We start from the raw sequence: 21,876 nt of genomic DNA on the forward strand, positions 1-21,876 counted from the left end.
TCCGTTCTAAAAATGGATCTATCCGTTCTAAAAAATGGATCTATATATTTCTTAAAATAATTAAGCTGGTGATATACGGTAAGTCACTGTCCACAGATATTAGTTGTTTTCAGACATATGCAAAAACATTAAAAAAAAAAACACTTAAGACACATATTAAATAATACAGAGCATAGAAGGTGGTAAATGCTAAATGTTTAATAGTGCAGTACAAAACTGAGCAATGACTGGCATGCACCTACATAATAAAACCAGTAATTAAATTATATTGCTACTGAACTAGTGCTGAAATAAATTAAAAGACCTGGCATTGGGTCAAAAGTGGACAATTTTTGCTTTTTTATTATTCCTGATGTTTATGAGTATGACGGCTTTTTCTTTTTTTAAATTTGCCATATGATTCCAGAGATTTGGGCCTTTTTATTTAGTGCTAAAGTTTATGGTGTTTACAAGGAGGTGTGGCTCACAAGGAAATAATACACAGCAGCCTAAAGACTCACCCCTAGAGAATCCGTGTGCAACACCCCTTTGGTGAATTGCAGAAAAATGTGCACTAAATATAAAGGCCGATGTCTCTGGAACCATATTGCGGATTTAAAAAAAAACAAAAAAATGAAATCTCAGTGTAGCAGTGGGAATAAAATAAGAGAGAAATGTCCAGTTTTAACCTGGAGCCAAGTCCTCCTTAAGTGCAGTCAGTAAAAATCTCAAGTACCAAGTCAGACGGTGTGCCAGGTATACAACGGCTTGTGGTGACTTCACATTAAGTTCTTATTGTTTCACAATTAATTTTTCATATTATATTCAGTTCATGCTGCCTCTAAAACAGTGCACAGTATTTCATCACTGTTTCATCACAGACTTATCATAAGGCATTTATATTATATACAGTAAAATAGTAATAGTACAGCATTATTATATAGAGATAGTGCAGTATTTTTTTTTACATGGTAATAATCGGATACATATAAAATGTTAACATAAATGAAGTGCTATAATTCTTTCATTTAAAATCTTAGTATCAAGTTTCTACATTGTCGCAAAGCAATATGCCATACACAATCCTGTATAACAGGAATACATCTAATAATGAAGTCGAAAGGAAGCTCGTGATCAGCTTCCGAAGTGCTAAGTGCTAGTTACGTTTTTCAATAACATGTCCCTTAATGGGAATATGTCAGGAGGTTTTTGCTTAATCTGAGAGCAGTAAAATATAAGGGTAGAGATCCTGATTTCAGAGATGTCTCACTTACTGGGCTATGTGCTGTAGTTTTGGCAAAATCACTATTGTATCAGCAGGAGATTATCATTAGAGGACAAGTAAACCTGCTGTCATGTAGTCTTCCACATTCATGACCTCTGTATAACCCCGCCCCCACCATTGAAAGGCAGATTTCTGCCTATGCACAGTTGCACACAAAAATATGACAATCAGTGATGTGGACGGGGTTACACAGAGCTCAGCATTTAGAGAACTGGTACAAAACAGTGATTTTATCAAAAGTTCACCAAGCAGCCCAGTAAAAGATACATCACTAGAATAAGGCTCTCTGCACCTATATCATGCTGCTCTCAGATGGGTTAGCACAAGCCTGGTGACAGAGTCCCTTCAAGGTGCCTAAACAACTTAAATAAGTGTCATAACGGTCTTTCCAGACCCCGATATACATGCACTCTCAGCTTGGCCAACCTCTCCTGGTCAAAACAAAGGATAGGGCATTTTCATTTAACAGAAATACAGTATGTCACATGGAAAGAAGAGTTAAGGGCTCTTGATTTGACGGAGCACTTAACAAGATTCTGCCTATGGAGGTTGATCACTATCTGCTTTCCTTGCCTGGGGCATGGTGTCACACAGAGCTATCAATCAAGCTAAAGAGGCCGCTGCTCAGCGGGGAAACTATCTAATGAGCCAGAGGCTTGTTAAATGCTCTGCCCCACCCAGAGCTCTTGACAGCTAATTTTCATATAATAATAATAATTATAATAATAATAATAATCTTTATTTTTATATAGCGCTAACATATTCCGCATCGCTTTACAGTTTGCACACATTATCATCGCTGTCCCCGTTGGGGCTCACAATATAATAAAACACACATTTTTGAGGAATTCAGAAACAGAAGATATAAAGGTGTCAGTGGATTTCTAATTCAAAGACCATCCTGCCCCTAGATATGATTTTGGAGAGTGCAGAGAGCTAATCTTACTGATAGATTCACTTTAACATGCTCAATGCATCTCTCCCTAGACTTCATGTGTTGGGAACAGTTGGGAGGCCACCTAAATGTGTATGGAAGCTGTTAGCACTGACCGGTAGAAATTAGAAGACAAGCACTGACACTGAGTTTATTATTTACATAGGATTAGCCCAGTATTTTTTATGTCTTTCCTTTTTTGCACGTGAGGCATTTTGAAGAAATCAGGAGAAGGTGGTCAATATTGAGCCTCCTATTTTCCAGGGTATTTCCTATATGGACACTTCCTTATCCATGTATTTCATATAGGCGTACTCTCTTTTACTGGAGAAAATGGACCGCTATCTATCTCTGGAATAGTATATATCACCATCTTCATCTGAAAGTGCTCTGGACCCAAGATATAATCTTCAAATTTCATAAGTATTGAACTATGAGAAATAGAACTGTTGTACATCACAGGCCCGAATGCTTATTGATCCAATTCCGCAAATAGGTGACACTGGAGTAGACACCAGGCTTATTCCTTAAGGCACATCCATATCCGAAGCTGACAATTCCAATAAGCGTCCACTTTCCATTATTTTGTGTAGTTACCAGGGGACCTCCGGAATCCCCCTTATTAAGAGAAAACATAAGAAACAGCAAATTAGTTCATCTATAAAGCTAAGAGATACAGTATATCCAATCATTGTGAACAGACAATGAGCTTTTATAAATGCCAGGATATGCCATTATATGTTAATATACCTATGGACTTTATTAAAGGGAATCTGTTGTTTTAGCTACCTCATCTGAGAACAGCATAATGTAGGGACAGAAACCCTGATTCCAGCGACGTATCACTTAGTTTAATGGCTGCAGCAATTGTGACACAATCAGAGTTTTTAAATATAGCATGTAGCAGGGGTCAGAAAGCTAAGGCTACTTTCACACATCAGGTTTTTGCCGTCATGGCGCTTTACATGTGAAAAAGGGAAAATATAGACAAATACAATAAACATGAGCAAAAAACAAGGCACTAGCAGGTACAAAAGGAGGGAGGACCCTGCCCACGAGGACTCACAGTCTGCAGGGGATGGGTGAGGATACATTAGGAGAGGGTAGAGCTGGTTGTGCGGTGGTTCAGTAGGTTGAGGATCACTGCAGGCTGTAGGCTTGTTGGAAGAGGTGGGTCTTCAGGTTCTCTTTGAAGGTTTCTATGGTAGGCGAGAGTCTGATGTGTTGGGGTAGAGAGTTCCAGAGTATGGGGGAAGTACAGGAGAAGTCTTGGATGCGGTTGTGGGAAGAAGAGATAAGAGGGGAGTAGTTAAGCGTGTAAGTAAGTACGGGGAGACCATGTCACAGATGTATGGAGGAGACTGGTTGTGGATGGCTTTGTATGTCATAGTAAGGGTTTTGAACTGGAGTCACTGGACGATAGAAAGCCAGTGAAGGGCTTGGCATAGGGGAGAGGCTGGGGAGTAGCGGGGAGACAGGTAGATTAGACGGGCAGCAGAGTGTAGATGTAGAGTGTAGTGTGGATTCGAGTGGTGCCAAAGTGCTAGAGGGGAGGCCAGAGAGTAGGAGGTTGCAGTAGTCAAGGCGGGAGATGATAAGGGCGTGCACTAGTGTTTTTGTGGTTTCATGATCAAGGAATGCGTGGATCCGGGAAATATTTTTGAGTTAGAGATGGCAGGAGAAGGCTAAAGCTTGGATATATGGCTTGAAAGAGAGGGCAGAGTTGAGAATCACCCCGAGGCACTGAGCATGCAGGACTGGGGAAAGTGAGCAGCCATTGACCTTGATGGATAGGTCTGTGGAGGGGTAGAGTGAGATGGGGGAAAGATGACGAATTCTGCTTTGTCCATGTTCAGTTTTAGAAAGTGAGCAGAAAAGAAGGCCGAGATAGCAGACAGACAGTGTGGGATTTTGGTGAGTAAGGAGGTGAGGTCAGGTCCGGATAGGTAGATCTGCATGTCATAGGCGTAGAGATGATACTGCAAACTGTGGAATTCTATGAGCTGTCCCAGGCCGAAAGTGTAGATGGAGAAGAGTAGGGGTCCTAGAACTGAGCCTTGTGGGACTCCGACAGATAGGGGACAAGGTGAGGAGGTGGTGTGGGAGAGGAAAACACTGAAAGTTCGGTCTATTAGATAAGACGAGATCCAGGATAGGGCCAAGTCTGTGATGCCAAGAGATTATAGAATCTGTAGCAGGAGGGAATGGTCCACAGTGTCAAAGGCAGAAGACAGGTCCAGGAGAAGGAAGACAGAGGAGTGTCGCTTGTTCTTGGCGGTTAGTAGGTCATTGGTGACTTTAGTTAGGGCAGTTTCAGTTAAGTGATCGGGTCGGAAGTCAGAATGTAACCGGTCAAAAAGGGAGCAGGAGGAGAGGTGAGAGGACAGTTCAAGATGGACATGCTGTTCCAGTAGTTCTGAGGCATAAAGGAGAAGAGATATCGGGCGATAGCTAGACATAGAGGATGGGTCGATGGAGGGCTTTTTGAGGATGGGTGTGATCTTGGCATGTTTGAAGGATGAGGGGAAGACACCAGTTGTGAGTGAGAGGTTGAAGAGGTGTGTTAGGGTTGGGATGAAGACTGTGGTGAGGTTAGGGATGAGATGGGACGGGTGCGGATGAAGCGTGCAAGTGGTGAGATGCGATCTTGACAGGAGGGTGGAGAGCTGGTTTTGGAGGAACAGGGTTGAGCAGCTAAGAGGGGCATTTGGCGCTGCGGGCCAAAGCTTTCTCTGCTCGTATCGATCTTCTGTTTAAAGAAGGAGGCAAAGTCTTCAGCAGAAATGAGAGGGAAGGGAGGAGGTGCTGGGGGACAGAGTAGAGAATTGAAAGTGTTGAAAAGCTGTTTAGGGTAGTAAGACAGGGAGGATACAAGAGATGAGAAATAAGTTTGTTTTGCGGCAGTGAGCGTGGACTTGAAGCTGGCGAGGGACTGCTTGTATGCAGCACAGTTGGTTCCGACCTTTCTATAAATGCAGGCTTTACCATGTTATTAGCCATAGGTAAGTGTTCACACTAGGCAGAGAAGTCAGGTACCCATCCGATCTGAGATTACCTTGACGTTTGGTGGATGGGCTCACAATTTTTGGCCAAATCTTGTGCTAAGCATCTCATGTGTTTTTTCATAGATTTCACAAGCCATTATGCTATTCACATTTCATGCATCGCACATTTCCTTGCTTTAGTACAGTAAAAATGAGTGCAGCCATTGATCTATTTACTATATGTCTTTTTTTGGTTATGCACCAGTTCAGACTAGATTGCTGTTCAGTCAGTTTTCCTATATTTACTATGCACATCAGGAGCGGGCATAGACAGAAGAGGGCTCCTGGTCAATAACAGTATTTGGGCCCCCAATAGCTCATTATAATTCACAACTCCACCTGCTTTGGAGACAGAAGTGGCCCCTATCCACTTGGTCTACCAGGTGCGTTAATGATGCGTCAGTCCCTGAAGCACACAGTGTAATTAGCATATAACTAATACTCCCTAACTTACCTGACAGGCGTCAATTCCCCCCTCAACGTATCCAGCACATATCATGGATGGATCTATTACATTTCCATACATCTGTTGGCTGCCACATAGATTGGAGTTGATTATCTTTACTTCAGCTTGCTGTAGAGTTGGCGATGGCGGGCCTGAAAAGGGTGAATATTAAAAAAAATCTGATTTTATGCTGTCAAAGCAACCAGGGAATTCCCATTTTTTGCTTATAAGGTTATCATAGTTAGTTACTTAGAAGTAGAACAGTCTAGATTCTCGGTTTATATTGTTCTGTACATCTATAGCATCTTGTTGTAAATCTCTAGCTAATTACTTGCAATTGTATAAGGTCGTGTTCTCGCTAATGTCATAGGTTCTGTTTGTTCCTGGCACATGTGCAGTTACTGTACACCAGCCATTCATAGTGGTTTTTGTTTTCAGCCAAAATCACTACACAAGTGAGAACAGAGCCTTAAAGTTTAACAGTCGTTTTATTTTATTTTTTTGTCATAAAATAATAGTGCAAGAGAAAATAAGAAATTTTGTAATCTATCTTATTAGAGAAATCTGCCTATTTCTCCACCAGAACTAATCATTCATTGTCAAAATTCTCAATTCACAGGTAAGATCTGTGAATATAGATTTTCCCATTATGAGATAAGAGATGACAGTTGGTGCTTATAAAGTTCTATGGAGAACTGGAATTGTTGCAGCAGAATCGCTGTATCTGCCTCTATCGCCTCCCTTCTCTTCCTCCTTCTCCCTTTTCCTTAGTATTTTAAAAGCTCCAACTTCCGTCCTGTCTCAGTAATGGGAAATCTGTCTTCATGGAGTAAGATTTTACCCATAAATTGAAAGTATAAGATTAATCTAGGAGGCGATAGAAGTAAATTTGTCTAAAAAAAATCTATTACAAAGTTGATTATTTTTATGTGTGCTCTCTCTACCAATTCCCCCCACACATGAGCACTCGGATTGGTCTAGGAGAGCGTTCCTGTGTTTTCAGTGGGGAGAAAGGATAAAAGCCCTCTGTCTTCCCTGAAAACAAAATCACTGGCCTTTGAAATTCCAATGCCCAGACTCTTCTTTCTTCTGACATCATTTGTTGGGGGAGACTCAGGAAGCCACCATACACATGAAATTAACCAAAACCTGGTGACGGATTCCCTTTAAGTGCATTAGATTACATGTTCAGTAGATTCAGTAGGTCCAGCTGACCATCCTGTGTGCATTGGGGGCTCTACACATAGATCTATGCACCAAGATAATGAGAGTGCACAGGAATGGTTTTGATAGACTAAATGCTTATCCACATTATTCTACTTTACAGGATGCAATTACAAGGATACATTAAAATTAAAAAAAGTTGGAAGAACAAGACCATACGTAGGGTTGGGCCACGATCACGCGTTCAGTATTTGGTCAGTATTTTACCTCAGAATCTGTAAGCCAAAATCAGGAGTAGAACAATCAGAGGAAAAGTATAATAGAAACATGTCACCACTTCTGCATTTATCACCCACTCCTGGTTTTGGCTTAGGCTACTTTCACCCATCAGGTTTTTCCCGTCAGGCACAATCCGGCGAATTTTAAAAAAAACGGATCTGTTTTTTTTCTGCCGGATCTGTTTTTTTTCTCATAGAGTTGTATTAGTGCCGGATTGCACCTGATGGCCTAACGTTTCATCCGTTTTTTTGCCGGATCCTTCAAAAATTAGTTTTCTGGAGGCCGGAGAAAATGCCCAGAGGACGTTTTTTCTGTCCGGTGGAAAACCGCATAGCGACTGATCCGGCGAAAAATGTATGAAACGTGAGGTGAAATGACCGAATCCGGTGACCGAATCCAGTTTTTTTTTACACAAATCATACATTTTCCTTTCTGGAATATTTCTCTCTCTGCCTCTCTCCCTCTCTCTCTCTCTCCTCTCCGGAAAAGGAAATCCAAACTCTATCCCCGGTTTAAAAAAAACAACCACAAACCGGATTCAGCAAAAAACCGGATCCGTCGCATCAGTTTTTCACATTTTGCACCGGATCCGTTTTTTAAAAATTCAACGGATCCCACCTGACGGCAAAAACCTGATGTGTGAAAGTAGCCTTAGAGATACTGAGGTAAAATACTGACCAGATACTGAACATGTGAACGTGTGCTTAGTCTACACTTAGCGCTCGCTATGTACCCAGGTACACCAATGTAGCTGAAAAACTGTTGCGATTTTATTAGAAATCAGTCCTTTTTTAAATTTATTAGTAATGGCTACATGTGATTGGAGTAAAATATGCTGTATTCCTGAAAAACTACGTGGTCATTAACTCAATATATATTTATATCTTAGCCATTTTGCATTGTACTTATGCCACTGATGAAGCCACACATTTAGTGGCGAAACGCGTGGGATTTTCACACCCCTATCTGCTCTATTTATTTCCCTATACAGGTTGCCCCAACATGCTTATTACTCGATCCTTCTGATGATCCCTTCTTTGAGGTGCTGGTAGTATGTTATATTGTTTTAAGGATTTTCTATAACAATGTTTCTTGCATACATATTATGCTGTATTAGATAGACAGTTTTACATGGGCAGTGTTATATCTGACCACAGATTTGTATATGTTCTAAGAATACTTACTATTAAAGTGGGATATTTATTGTGCCTGTTCCTATATGTTTGGCGAACTTTCACTTTTGGCATTTATTTGATGCCCTTCCTTGTGATATACAGTATGTGTTATGAATCCGGCGTGCACTCCTTTATCACATTCAGTCGGCTATCGCTGTTGGGCTTTTTGTATCATTTGGCAGATAGGGTGGACTGAAACTTTATCATTGCTTTCTGTCTGATTTATTTTATAGCCTTTCGGCTTTTTAATTGGTTTTATGTGTTTTTTTTTTTGGCTTATGTGTTAATAAATATTTATATATCTAATTTCTAACGTGATGCCTTATTTTTTGCATACTACTTTTTTCGTCATATACTTCACAAAAACCGAATCTGTGGACGTAACATTTACTCAAACACTCCCTGTCACAAGGAGTGCCCATAGCACTCCTACACGGGAAACGGGGGGGCAAACTCCCCAAATATAGAAATCCTATCAACTACCAAGAGCCTGATGCCCCATATAAACGCATGACACTTATTGCTGAACAAGTGTAAATTTATTTAATGAATAACATACAAAAATATTAAATACATGTACTGACAAAATGGATGAGGACAAGGTGAATGACTCAGAAGGACAACCAGCCACATAGGAATATACACATAATATAGTAAGGGTTTTAAATGTGGATAGCCCAAGCAATTTATGTCACCCAAACAGCAAGGTATACTGCTGGGTGTAAATGGGAGGGGAGCCAAGGCAGGACAAGGATATCTGGAAAAAATAACAGCAAATGGCGTGTACTGTGCCTATCCCAATCACTCCTAAATCCCCCTAGTATTGCAACAATGCCCATAAAGTGCACAAGTAATTAAGAGCTATAGCATCTATTGGGCTTACCCATTTGTGTTCCTGTGTGGTCAGTGTCCAGCAAGAGGCCCTGACGCGCGTTTCGCGTGATGTGCTTCTTCGGGGGGCATCCATCAAACACCATACCTACTATAAAGCATGGTGGTGGAAACATCATGCTTTGGGGCTGTTTCTCGGCAAAGGGGCCAGGACGACTGATCCGGGTACATGAAAGAATGAATGGGGCCATGTATCGTGAGATTTTGAGTGCAAACCTCCTTCCATCAGCAAGGGCATTGAAGATGAAACGTGGCTGGGTCTTTCAACATGACAATGATCCAAAACACACCGCCAGGGCAACGAAGGAGTGGCTTCGTAAGAAGCATTTCAAGGTCCTGGAGTGGCCTAGCCAGTCTCCAGATCTCAACCCTATAGAAAACCTTTGGAGGGAGTTGAAAGTCTGTGTTGCCAAGCGAAAAGCCAAAAACATCACTGCTCTAGAGGAGATCTGCATGGAGGAATGGGCCAACATACCAACAACAGTGTGTGGCAACCTTGTGAAGACTTACAGAAAACGTTTGACCTCTGTCATTGCCAACAAAGGATATATTACAAAGTATTGAGATGAAATTTTGTTTCTGACCAAATACTTATTTTCCACCATAAAATGCAAATAAAATGATAAAAAAACAGACAATGTGATTTTCTGGATTTTTTTTTCTCAGTTTGTCTCCCATAGTTGAGGTCTACCTATGATGTAAATTACAGACGCCTCTCATCTTTTTAAGTGGTGGAACTTGCACTATTGCTGACTGACTAAATACTTTTTTGCCCCACTGTATGAGCTTCTTTTCTCAGACTTGCTGGGGCTAGGCTGCTTTGGGTAACACATTTATATAAGTTCCATAGAAATAATACACAATTACTTAATACATGGCATTTTATTAATAATAATAATAATAATAATAATAATAATAATAATAATATTTAATAATACATTTGGTACTGACCTTCGGATACAAGTGCTCCCCATCCCGTAACGTAGCATGACTTATCATCCGCAAAGTTCTCGGACCTGCTTGGCAGACATACGGATCGGGTGTTTGGGTTATAGTTAACTGGATCGGACAACTCAAGAAGCGCAATGTCATTTTGGTGCGTTTCGCTGGTGTAAGGTTCATAGATTATAATTTGTTTCAGCTTGAATCCAAATTCAGGCTTTGATGAAATTGTACCTAGAACTACTGTCCACATATCAGCGCTGTTATCACTGAGGAGACAGAAAAAATTATGCAAACATGAAAACTGAGCACTTCAGTGTACCACACAACATACGAGGCATAAGGCCCTGTTCACATTTTACCCTCAAGGCCTTTTTGTCCACTGCCCTATTCCTAGTGTTTTCCCGTGTATAGATTCCATGTATATCTGCATGAATTCTTCTTTCCACTGGCTTTATGGTAAAGGACAACTCAATAATTGATTTATCGGCTTATGCTAAATCCTCCAAAATGCTGCAATTCTAATTAGGTGCAAGCCATGCCTCTCGGCACCATGTATGGTGTGTGAAGCACTTTGTATGGTGAGAGCAAAATCATTTTGATATATTGTAATCATCGTTTCTAAAGTGGCACTATAACCATCTCATCGCCGACAGATGCAATCATTTTTGGCCACAAAAATGTCTTTAAGCGCCAACTCCAGTGTTTAAAATGGAAAACACGGTGCCCCCATAAATATGAAATGCATCACCCACATACCAACTTCAGCTACAGTACCCCATAAGTATTTAGCATATTGCCCCCCACACTAATTTCAGCTACAGTGCCCCATAAGTATTAACCATATTGTCCCCACACCAACATCAGCTACAGTGCCCCCATAAGTATTAACCATATTGCCCCCATACCAACATCAGCTACAGTGCCCTATAAGTATTAACCATATTGCCCCCATACCAACATCAGCTACAGTGCCCCCATAAGTATTAACCATATTGCCCCCATACCAACATCAGCTCCAGTGCCCCCATAAGTATTAACCATATTGCCCCCATACCAACATCAGCTCCAGTGCCCCCATAAGTATTAACCATATTGCCCCCATACCAACATCAGCTACAGTGCCCCCATAAGTATTAACCATATTGCACCTCTATATATGCCAGTAACACAGGGAAAATACATCTAGAATCTACTGAATAGTCTCATTTGCTTTGATCAAAACTAAGTAAACTTCTTATTGTTCCAGTGGTAAATGCATGATGTAGGATGGAGATGAGCACTTACTTATCAAAGCAGTGAGCAGCAGTGAGGAGCCAGGTCCTGCTGATCAGTGACGCTCCACACTTATGGATCCCATTAAGGTGCAGACTGGCCTGCCAGGGCCACGACCCCATAGATGCAGGTTCACCTCCTACTATCCTGCTCGTTACTGAAGGTCCTCCGACTCCACAGTCTGTTCAGAAATTAATTAAATATGGTGTCAGGCAATGTTTATAAAATGTTAAAGTCATGTATTGCTTCAGACAAACGCCCCTTAAAGGGTTTTTCTCATCATCAAAAGTTATCTTCTATCCATAGGAAAGGAGATAACTTTCTGATCCCTGGGGGAGTCTGAGTGCTGGGACCCCAGAGGTCTTCAGCACAGGGATCTGGATCCCCGTCTTTGTCGAGCCCATTCTAAATGGAGTGGAGGTGCCTATGCTTGGCCATTCATTGTATATAGGACTGCCAGAAAAAGCAGAGAGCAGTGCCACAGACAAGGCATGGAGCAGAGGTCGCCCATTCGCTGCTCTGCTGTACTGTGATGAAAATGTACTCTCAGAATTGGCGTACCAGTGGTTACATCCACAGCAATCAGTAATAACTTACAGAACTGGGAGTAACACTTTAACCCCATACATCCCATTAAAGGTGGCTAAAGGTAAGGAGGTGGTCCACCCTTGAAGTCTCTATTACCTAACACTGCAGGCTGCTCCCTGAGCTATAGGAATCCATTGTAAAAATGGATGAATTGATTTCAGAGGTTCTTCCTTGGTAACTGACCGCAGGGGCTCTAAGCAGAGGATGGTATTAAGCCAGGGGGTGCACAGCTCTCACTTCTGGCTTTCATTTGGGCTGTTGTTTACCTAAAGGCACTCCTTCATATAACTAGCCTAATGGAACTGATAGCTGATTGCTAAAATTGTTAAGTAAATGAATCTTATCTGTCCTTGTATATGACACATTAGCCCAGACCCTAGGTCAGTGATTCCTAACCAACCTGTTTGGAGTGATACAGCCAGTGGCCACATGGGGACGCCCTTGATCTATAAAAAAATGTTTATGGGCGGGAAAGGGAAAAGGAGGAGGAAAGGAATGTGAACTAATAAAAATGACCTTTTATTGTTAATTGTCTCTACAGAAAGGAAGAGGACTAGAACTCTAGCGCCATCTATTGGGAGTAGTAATCCTAAAAGTCAATATTGACCCTCTATCGAGCCTCACCACATGACAGGATAAAAGCCAAAAGCAGTGCTGGGTGAGAGGCGTCTGACTGGGATCTAAGGGGTAATGAATCTCTTTGCAGAGACTGATATGTCAAGCCTGACATGCCAAGGTGAGGAAACTTTTAAGTCTTGCAATGCTCCTCTGGGAAATTGTCTCTCACCCGGCCAACCCAGATCGTACACTTTGCACTGATGAGGTGCAGTATCCCGAAACACTGTGTCTGCAAATTGAGATTTTGCTGTTGGCTTTTATCCTAAGTCATGTGGCAAGGCTCGTTAAAGGGTTGATATTGACTTTTAGGATTGCTACTTCCTATAGGTGGCACTAGAGTTCTAGTCCTCTTCCTCGCTGAAGAGATAATTTGCTTATTTCCCGGAGGAGCATTGCAATGATTAAAAGTCTCCTCACCTTGGCATGTCAGGCTCGACATGTCAGTCTCCGCAAGGAGAATAGTTACCTCTTAGATCCCTTTTAGTGTTATAAATTAAAATGTATATAATAAAACAAGGACCTAGCGATCAGTCTGCCGCCTGATTGGTTGGAAATTGACTGGACTTCCAAAATATATTAGTACAGCCAAAAATTAAACAAAAATTCTATATCAATTATCGAAATTATGGAGTATTAAAGGGATAATGACCCACCATTTATTATTATTATTTATTTATATAGCACCATTAATTCCATGGTGCTGTACGTGAGAAGGGGTTACATCAAAATTAGTGTTGAGCATTCCGATACCGCAAGTATCGGGTATCGGCCGATACTTGCGGTATCGGAATTCCGATACCGAGATCCGATACTTTTGTGGTATCGGGAATCGGAATCGGAAGTTCCCAGTGTATGGTTCCCAGGGTCTGAAGGAGAGGAAACTCTCCTTCAGGCCCTGGGATCCATATCCATGTAAAAAATAAAGAATTAAAATAAAAAATAGGGATATACTCACCCTCTGACGCGCCCTGGTAGTAACCGGCAGCCAGCTTTGCTTAAAATGAGCGCGTTCAGCACCTTCCATGACGTCACGGCTTCTGATTGGTCGCGTGCCGCTCATGTGACCGACACGTGACCAATCACAAGCTGTGACGTCATTCTCAGGTCCTAAATTCCTAGAATTTGGAATTTAGGACCTGAGAATGATGTCACGGCTTGTGATTGGTCGCGTGGCGGTCACATGAGCGGCACGCAACCAATCAGAAGCCGTGACGTCATGGAAGGTGCTGAACGCGCTCATTTTAAGCAACGGAAGCTGCCGGTTAACAGCGGTAAGGTGCAGGGGCCTCCGGACAGGTGAGTATATCAATATTTTTTATTTTAATTCTTTATTTTACACATTCATATGGATCCCAGGGCCTGAAGTAGAGTTTCCTCTCCTTCAGACCCTGGGAACCATAAGGCATACCTTCCGATACTTGAGTCCCATTGACTTGTATTGGTATCGGGTATCGGTATCGGCGAGATCCGATACTTTTCGGGTATCGGCCGATACTATCCGATACCGATACTTTCAAGTATCGGACGGTATCGCTCAACACTAATCAAAATACAAATATCACTTACAGTAAACAAACTAACAGTGACAGACTGATACAGAGGGGAGAGGACCCCTTACATTCTACAGGATTAAGGAGACAGTAGGTTGAGGGTTGCAGTAGCTCCAATGGTGTTGAGGTGGTCGTGTGGTCATTACAGGCTGTAAGCTTCTTTGAAGAATTGGGTTTTCAGGTTTCTTTTGAAGGATCCAAATGTGGTGGATAACCGGAAGTGTTGGGGCACAGAATTCCAGGGTATGGGGGATATTCAGGAGAAGTGAGGGGCGAATAAGCGTGGAGGAGAGAAGGAGGTCTTGGGAGGACCGGAGATTACGTGAGGGAAGATACTGAGAGATTAGTTTTGAAATATACGGAGGAGAAAGGTTATGGATGGCTTTGTAGGTCAGTGTTAGTAATTTAAACTGGATACGCTGGGAAATTGGGAGCCAGTGAAGGGATATGCAAAGAGGGGACGCAGGAGTGTAGCGAGGAGAGAGATTAATTAGTCAGGCAGCAGAGTTAAGGACGGACTGGAGGGGTGCGAGAGTGTTAGAAGGTAGGCCACAGAGGAGGATGTTGCAGTAGTCGAGGCAGGAGATGATGAGGGCATGCACAAGCATTTTGATAGAGTGAGGGTTGAGGAAAGGATGGATTATGGAAATATTTTTGCGCTGGAGGTGACAGGAGGTGGCAAGAGCTTAGATGTGCGGTTTGAAGGACAGGGCAGAGTCCAGAGTTAAGGCCCCGTCTCACTAAGCGATTTACCAACGATCACGACCAGCGATATGACCTGGCCGTGATCGTTGGTAAGTCGCTGTGTGGTTGCTGGGGAGCTGTCACACAGACCGCTCTCTCCAGCGACCAACGATCAGGGGAACGACTTCGGCATCGTTGAAACTGTCTTCAACGATGCCGAAGTCCCCCTGCAGCACCCGGGTAACCAGGGTAAACATCGGGTTACTAAGCGCAGGGCCGCGCTTAGTAACCCGATGTTTACCCTGGTTACCAAAAAAAACAAACAGTACATACTCGCCTTTCGGTGTCCAGGTCCCTTGCCGTCTGCTTCCTGCTCTGACTGAGATCCGGCCGTACAGCGAGAGCAGAGCGCAGCGGTGACGTCACTGCTGCGCTCTCACTTCTCACTGTACGGCCGGGAGTCAGTGAGAGCAGGAAGCAGACGGCAAGGGACCTGACGGACATCAGAAGGCGAGTATGTACTGTTTGTTTTTTTTTTACATTTATGCTGGTAACCAGGGTAAACATCGGGTTACTAAGCGCGGCCCTGCGCTTAGTAACCCGATGTTTACCCTGGTTACCAGTGAAGACATCGCTGGATCGGTGTCACACACACCGATTCAGCGATGTCAGCGGGACCTCAACGACCAAAAAAAGGTCCAGGCCATTCCGACACGACCAGCGATCTCACAGCAGGGGCCTGATCGCTGGTACGTGTCACACATAGCGAGATCGCTATGGAGGTCGCTGTTGCGTCACAAAACTTGTGACTCAGCAGCGATCTCGCTAGCGATCTCGCTATGTGAGACGGGGCCTTTACTCCGAGGCAGCGGATTTTGGGGACAGGGGAAAGTGTGATTTCATTTATTTTGATAGATAGATAAGGTAGGGAAGATATGCAAGATAGAGGAAAGATAATTAGTTCAGATTTGTCCACATTGAGCTTGAGGAAGCAAGAGGAGAAGAAGGAGGATATGGCTGATAGACAATCTGGGATTCTGGAGAGCAGAGAGGTGACATCTGGGCCAGAGAGGTAGATCTGAGTGTCATCAGCATATAGATGGTACTTGAAGCCATAGGACCTTATGAGTTGTCCCAGGCCCAGTGTATAGATTGAGAAGAGTAAGGGCCCAAGGACAGAGCCTTGAGGGACACGAACAGAGAGGGGGCGAGATGAAGAGGTAGTGTGGGAGTAGGAAATGCTAAATGTGCGGTTGGTAAGGTATGAGGAGATCCAAAATACGGTGAGGTCTTTGACCCCAAAGGAAGAGAGGATCTGTAGTAGGAGGCAGTGGTCAACTGTGTCGAATGCAGAGGACAGGTCTAGAAGGTGGAGTATAGAGAATTGTCTGTTAGCTTTGGCTGTAAGTAAGTCATTAGTAATTTTGGTCAGGGCAGTCTCAGTGGAATGGTGGGGACGGAAGCCAGATTGTAGGTTGTTGAAGAGAGAGTTAGATGCAAAGTGAGAGGAAAGTTCAGCGTGGACATGCTGCTCAAGGAGTTTGGATGCAAATGGGAGCAAAGATATTGGGCGATAGCTGGACATAGTGCTTGGGTCAAGGGATGGCTTTTTGAGGATAGGTGTGATTGTGGCATGTTTGAAAGCAGTGGGGAAGGTACCAGAAGTTAGTGATAGGTTGAAGAGATGGGTTAGGGATGGGATTAGTGTGGTGGTGAGGTTGGGGAGGAGGTGGGATGGGATGGGGTCAAGTGCACAAGTGGTGATGTGTGATTTGGAGGGAGGATAAGCATGGATGTTGCTCCTATTTGGCATCACTATACTGCTGGAATTAAAATCGCAATGTGAAAGATATGGATTAATATGTAACATAAATATCCATCATCCACCCTAATGATTGATGGTTGCTATTTTGTATCTAGGAAATTAATTATATGTCAGATAAGAGATTATGACAGTGAAGCATAGGTTACGTTAGTGAATTGGATTATCGTATAGATGCCAATCTCCTATTGCACCACTGTGTATTACAACAGACAAGCAGTGTCTGGCAGCATGAGGCAATGTGAGAGATCAGCTGGCGGGCCACATGGAGGCTATAGCTGCATTTATACTACAAGATAATCAGGGAAACACTCGCTAAATGGCCTTCTTTTAGTGTAAACAGGAATCACAACAGATCATTGTTTTTGGTGGTGCATCTGTAGAGGAGAAGACCGCGCTGTGGGTGCTGACAAGGCACTGGGTCCAGAACTGCTGGGGTCGGGCCTTCTGTTGCAGGGGGGAGGGAGATTGAGGACGGAGCAGACCCTTGGCCTGTGTAGAGGGGGCATGGTGAGCCAGGGAAGTATAAGAGGTTTTGTGCGGGAAAAGACAGGGGCGTTTCTCGCCAGAGAGAGGACTTAGTGAGGACCGGCGCTGAGTCGCAGGTAGAGAGAGGCCGCATGGCAGCGATTACGGCCGGGTACAGCAAGGACTCTCAGACCTCATCCAGCGTGCAGAGGGACAACGCCGAATGGAGGATGTGTCATGCCGTTCTGTCTGTTTCTGGTTTTCGGCATGACAATCCATATGTTTGCTTTAACCCTTTATTCTTTTCCCCCTAATTTGAGCTGGGATACTGTTGGCTGTTACCTGGATGGAGCCTTCTCAGTTCCCTGCTCTGCTGCACAGCCATATGGAGCGCCCCCACTGCCGCAGGGCCGAGGGGTACCCGGTACCGGGCCTCTCTGTCTCGGTTCTGGGGTTGTCACGGTGGCTAGACCCGGTCCGTGACCCTGCTGAGGGGCGTCCAGTGAAAGTTGAGAATGTGATGATGTTGTGGTGTGGTGCAGGTCGCGAGGAATAACGAGGACACCAGGTTGCAGTCTCTTTACCTCTTTACTGAAGGCTTCAGGATCCTCAGTCCGGAATACGGTTAACCGGGCTGCTTGAGTCCGGCCGGTCCAATGGCACCTCCAGAGTTCCCTTTGCAGGTGGAAATCTGTGCCTACCTTCTAGCGCTTGTGTGTTGTAGTCCTTCCCTGCTGAGCTTACGGGATAGTCCTCACAACTGTTGTGTCTGTTTCTGATGTTCCCTCACAACTGATTCTGATGTTCTTCTCCGTCCCCCAGATGATATGGTTAGGATGCACCCGTATGACGGGTAGGCTCGGAGGTCTTCCGGGACCCTAGAGTCGCCCCTCTCCAAATGTTGCCCCCTGTGTCTGCTTAGGTGATTTTGGGTGAGACAGCCCGCCTATAACTGACTGTCCAGCCGTAGGTTTGAAGTAAGGCCTGGAGCTCAATACTTCCTCGGTGTTTCCGGCCACCGGCTGCGCGCCTCAGTAGGATGTTGCCTCGTCTTACAGCACGACTCCTACTGGTGTTTCTCCTTGTTGCGTTGATCTCGTTTCTCACTCAGCACAATAAACCTCGCTTCTTGTCCTTTCTTGGGGTACCGCCGCAATGAAGTGCAGGCGCGGTCCCGTAACGTTCTTTCTGTTCGCTAGGCCTCTGTCAGGATCCCACCCCTGACAGGGACCCCCCTGAATCTTCCCCTGCAACACCCTCTGCCACAGGATGTTGCCTGGTTCCAACCCAGTCAGCTTTCTGTCTAACTTTCTATCTAACCCCCAGTTTTACCAGATTGTGAGGAGTGGCCTAATACATAGCGCCCTTAGCTCCCCCTGGAGGCCAGACTGTGAAGTGTATTGGTGTCTGTGATACCTGGTCAGGTGAACTCCTTCAGTGCCATAAGACGTACCATAGCCCCCCTTAGCGGCGGAGCATCAATACTGCAACGACAAGGACTCTGGGGCGCTGCACATACATGGTGGTTAGGTCTTTTCTGCTTAGGACCATCTGCATGTGCGGTCCCTGGTTGCTGCTGTGAAGCTGTCCACGGGTTGTGAGGTCATTTGCAGCTGGTGCATGTCTTTCCACGTGGGTCAGTGCTTGCAGTCCCAGTCAGGTGCCCTGAGCCTCAGATCCTGCACTGATTGTGCTGTAATGGTTTCTGTGTGTGCTTAGGGAGTGCGCGGCCACACCTCCCCTTTTATCAGGGTTAGGGTGTGTACTTGAAATGCTGTCCCCAGCCAATTGCTGAGGGGCAGATCCTATATAATGTTCCCCTGCCCTATGGGCGGGGCTGAACTACTCACAAAGCTCCTGAACTTTGCAATGTGTGTTTCTGTTCCTGCACCTCTCCTGTCTATGTTTTGGTACCAAAGTCCTTGCCTTGATTCCTGTTTTGTCTTGTTCTGGCGCCTGTCCTGGAGGCGGTATATCCAGGCCCGAATCCTTGATCCTGAACCTGTCCTGTACCTGAACCTGTCTGAACTGTGTCTGCTGTGATTATGTTCCTGGAATCCCTCTGCATCTGGAGCCTCATTCCCAGTGACTTTGAGTCTCTTGAAACCGGTGTTTCTGCTGAGCATCTACTACTCTGTGCTCTGACTACCATGCGGTGTTAAACCCATCTGGCTCACATCCAGTACGGCGGTGCTTGCACCATCACGCTTGAGTTCCTTCCTAGTTCCGATGCCCAGAGCCTGACGACCGCAGTCTGGAACCCGATGACCGCTGCCTGGAACTTGGAGCCTGATGACTGGTGGTACCTGTAGGTCGTGTCGGATGTCCGGAACCGAACGACTGTCTGATGTCTGATTTCTGCCAGTGACCCTGGGTCCAGATGTCCTGATGTCCTGTCTGTACCCTGATTTCCTGCCTGTGTCCTGATGACCTCATGGACCCTGATGTCCTGATGTAACTGATGTCCTGGGCTGCCACACCAGTGTCCCAGCCGATGACCTGGGCTGCCACGCCAGTGTCCCAGCCGATGACCTGGGCTGCCACGCCAGTGTCCCAGCCGATGACCTGGGCAGCCACGCCAGTGTCCCAAATGTCTATCCGGTATCCCTGATGTCCTTCCTGTGTTCGATGTCCTGATGTAACTGATGACCTGGGCTGCCACGTCAGTGTCCCAGCTGATGACCTGGGCTGCCACGCCAGTGTCCCAGATGTCTATCCAGTATTCCTGTGTCCTGATGCCCTGCCTGTGTCCTGATGTCCTGAGGTCCTTCTTGTGTCCAGATGTCCTGATGTCCTGTCTGTATCCTGATGTCTTGCCTGCGTCCTGATGTCCTCGTGTACCCTGATGTCCTGCCTGGGTCCTGATGTCCCGCCTATGTGTGCCTCGGTGTTCTGTTGGTGCTTTGGGCTCCACTGGGTGGTACCCTTCTGGAGGTGTGGAATCGGGAGCCTGATATCATCATGTTTTGTTTTTGTACTGTGTGACTTTACTTTAGTAAACTTTACTTTCTTTATACCTGAAGTTGTGCGGTGTAATCAAGTCCTACGTGTCTCTTTCCTTGTCTACATGCTCAGCTGCCACAGAACCCCGGTCTCTGCCCTCCCCTAGTTCGGGTAGGCCCGGGTCCCCCTCTGCGGTTTAAAGGGTCCGTATTGCGTCCCTGTTGGACGCGCGCCCCACGCCTTCTGAGGTTGGTCGGCTTGGGGGCGTCTATGGGCTGGGCCGCATTGGCAGCTGCAGCTTAACCATGACAGGATCGCAGTGAGTTACTCCCTGCTGCGCTGCAGCATAACGGACTAGGGGCTCAGCGGGTCAAACCGGTGACCGCCCGACTTGTTAGGCGGGGCAGCCGGAAGAACTCAGCACCTTCCTCACCTTGTTTATTCCCTGTTGCTCCCTGCGAGGAGCTTGTCCATGTACTGTACCTATTAAATAAGTAATTGTTTTCCCCTGTTACCCTTTGCTCTGTGCCTCTGTGTCACTGCATCCTAGTACCTGTGTTACACATCGTCCTGTGGAAACCGGACTCGCGCTGTCAAGAACCATGGATTTCTATATATACTGAGCAATCTAGTATATATCGCTCCTTTACTTTGGTGTGCCTGTGTAGACAGGTATTTAAATGACTGATGATCAGTAAAAGTTTACCCATCGGCAGTTGTATCATACCGCCAGGTGGTCCAAGTAAATGGACCTTAAGAGTGCTGAGTATACTGATCCTTACTGTGACAGGCACCTCCTAGTATCAGTCTCATGACTGGCACTGCACAAGGGATTTGCATGGCTGGGGGTGTCTATCCCTCCCTTATTCTGCCCCTGTTTAGAGCTTCAGAACATAGCCTCATTAATATACTGTATATACTGTATGTATTATGAATTTTGGGGACAGAAAGCAACAAATATCAAGAGAAGAATAATGGAATTAAAATGTTAGATTAGTGATGCTGCTCTATACCTTAGGCCAGTGTCACACTGGCGTTTTAAACGGCCGAGTGCAATGCGATAAAAAATCGCATTGCACTCGGACCAATGTTAACATATGGGGCAGCTCCCAGCAGACGACTTTTTGTCGGCAGTCTTCCTCGGTCCGAGACAATCGCAGCATGCTGCGATTGTCTCGGACCGAGGAAAACTCTCGGCTCACTCGCACCCATATAAGCCTATGGGTGCGAGTGAGACAGCGCACACCACTCGGATATCATCTGAGTGATGTGCGTTATAAGCGGACCCCGGCAATGGAGGAGATGGAGAAATTCATTTCTCCACCTCCTCCGCAGCTGTGCTCCGATCCTCCCTGTGCGAGAGAATCGGAGCACAGATGCATGACACTCAGCTCCTGCTCGCAGCAGAGCAGGAGCCGAGTGTCATTAGCATATCGCATCCGATGATCTTGCATCGGATGCAATACGCTAATGTGACGTCGGCCTAATGAAGATTTCCAAGGTATCTAAAATATTGAGGCCCAATAGGGAGCTTAACCCCTTCATCCATAATTTTCTTTTTTTCGTTTCCTTTTTGCCTCCCTTTCTTCCAAGAGCCATAACTTTTTTTTGCGGGACAAATTATACTATAGAATGGCATCATTCATTTTATCATATGATGTACTGGAAAGCAGGAAAAAAAAGTGTGTTGAAATTGCAAATAAAGTACAATTGCACAATTGTTTTTTGTTTGTTTATTTACCATGTTTACTATAAGTTAACACTGACCAGGCAATATGATTCTCCATGTC

General features: G+C 44.9%; 1 protein-coding gene across 1 annotated transcript in view; it reads right to left on the reverse strand.

Annotated features, from left to right (window-relative positions):
- Positions 1 to 2,337: 2,337 nt before the first annotated feature.
- The window catches only part of LOC143771742 (transmembrane protease serine 11G-like), a 57,777-nt gene continuing 38,238 nt past the window's right edge, over positions 2,338 to 21,876 (reverse strand). Inside the window, exons 7-10 of the mRNA XM_077260608.1 lie at positions 11,426 to 11,594; positions 10,148 to 10,407; positions 5,697 to 5,839; positions 2,338 to 2,816 (exon numbers count right to left, since the gene is read on the reverse strand). Of these exons, the coding sequence (XP_077116723.1) occupies positions 2,655 to 2,816; positions 5,697 to 5,839; positions 10,148 to 10,407; positions 11,426 to 11,594 (734 nt within the window). The 3' untranslated portion in view covers positions 2,338 to 2,654. The remainder of the gene's footprint in view (positions 2,817 to 5,696; positions 5,840 to 10,147; positions 10,408 to 11,425; positions 11,595 to 21,876) is intronic.

This window comes from Ranitomeya variabilis, chromosome 1 (genome assembly GCF_051348905.1).
Source record: "Ranitomeya variabilis isolate aRanVar5 chromosome 1, aRanVar5.hap1, whole genome shotgun sequence".
NCBI lineage: Eukaryota > Metazoa > Chordata > Amphibia > Anura > Dendrobatidae > Ranitomeya > Ranitomeya variabilis.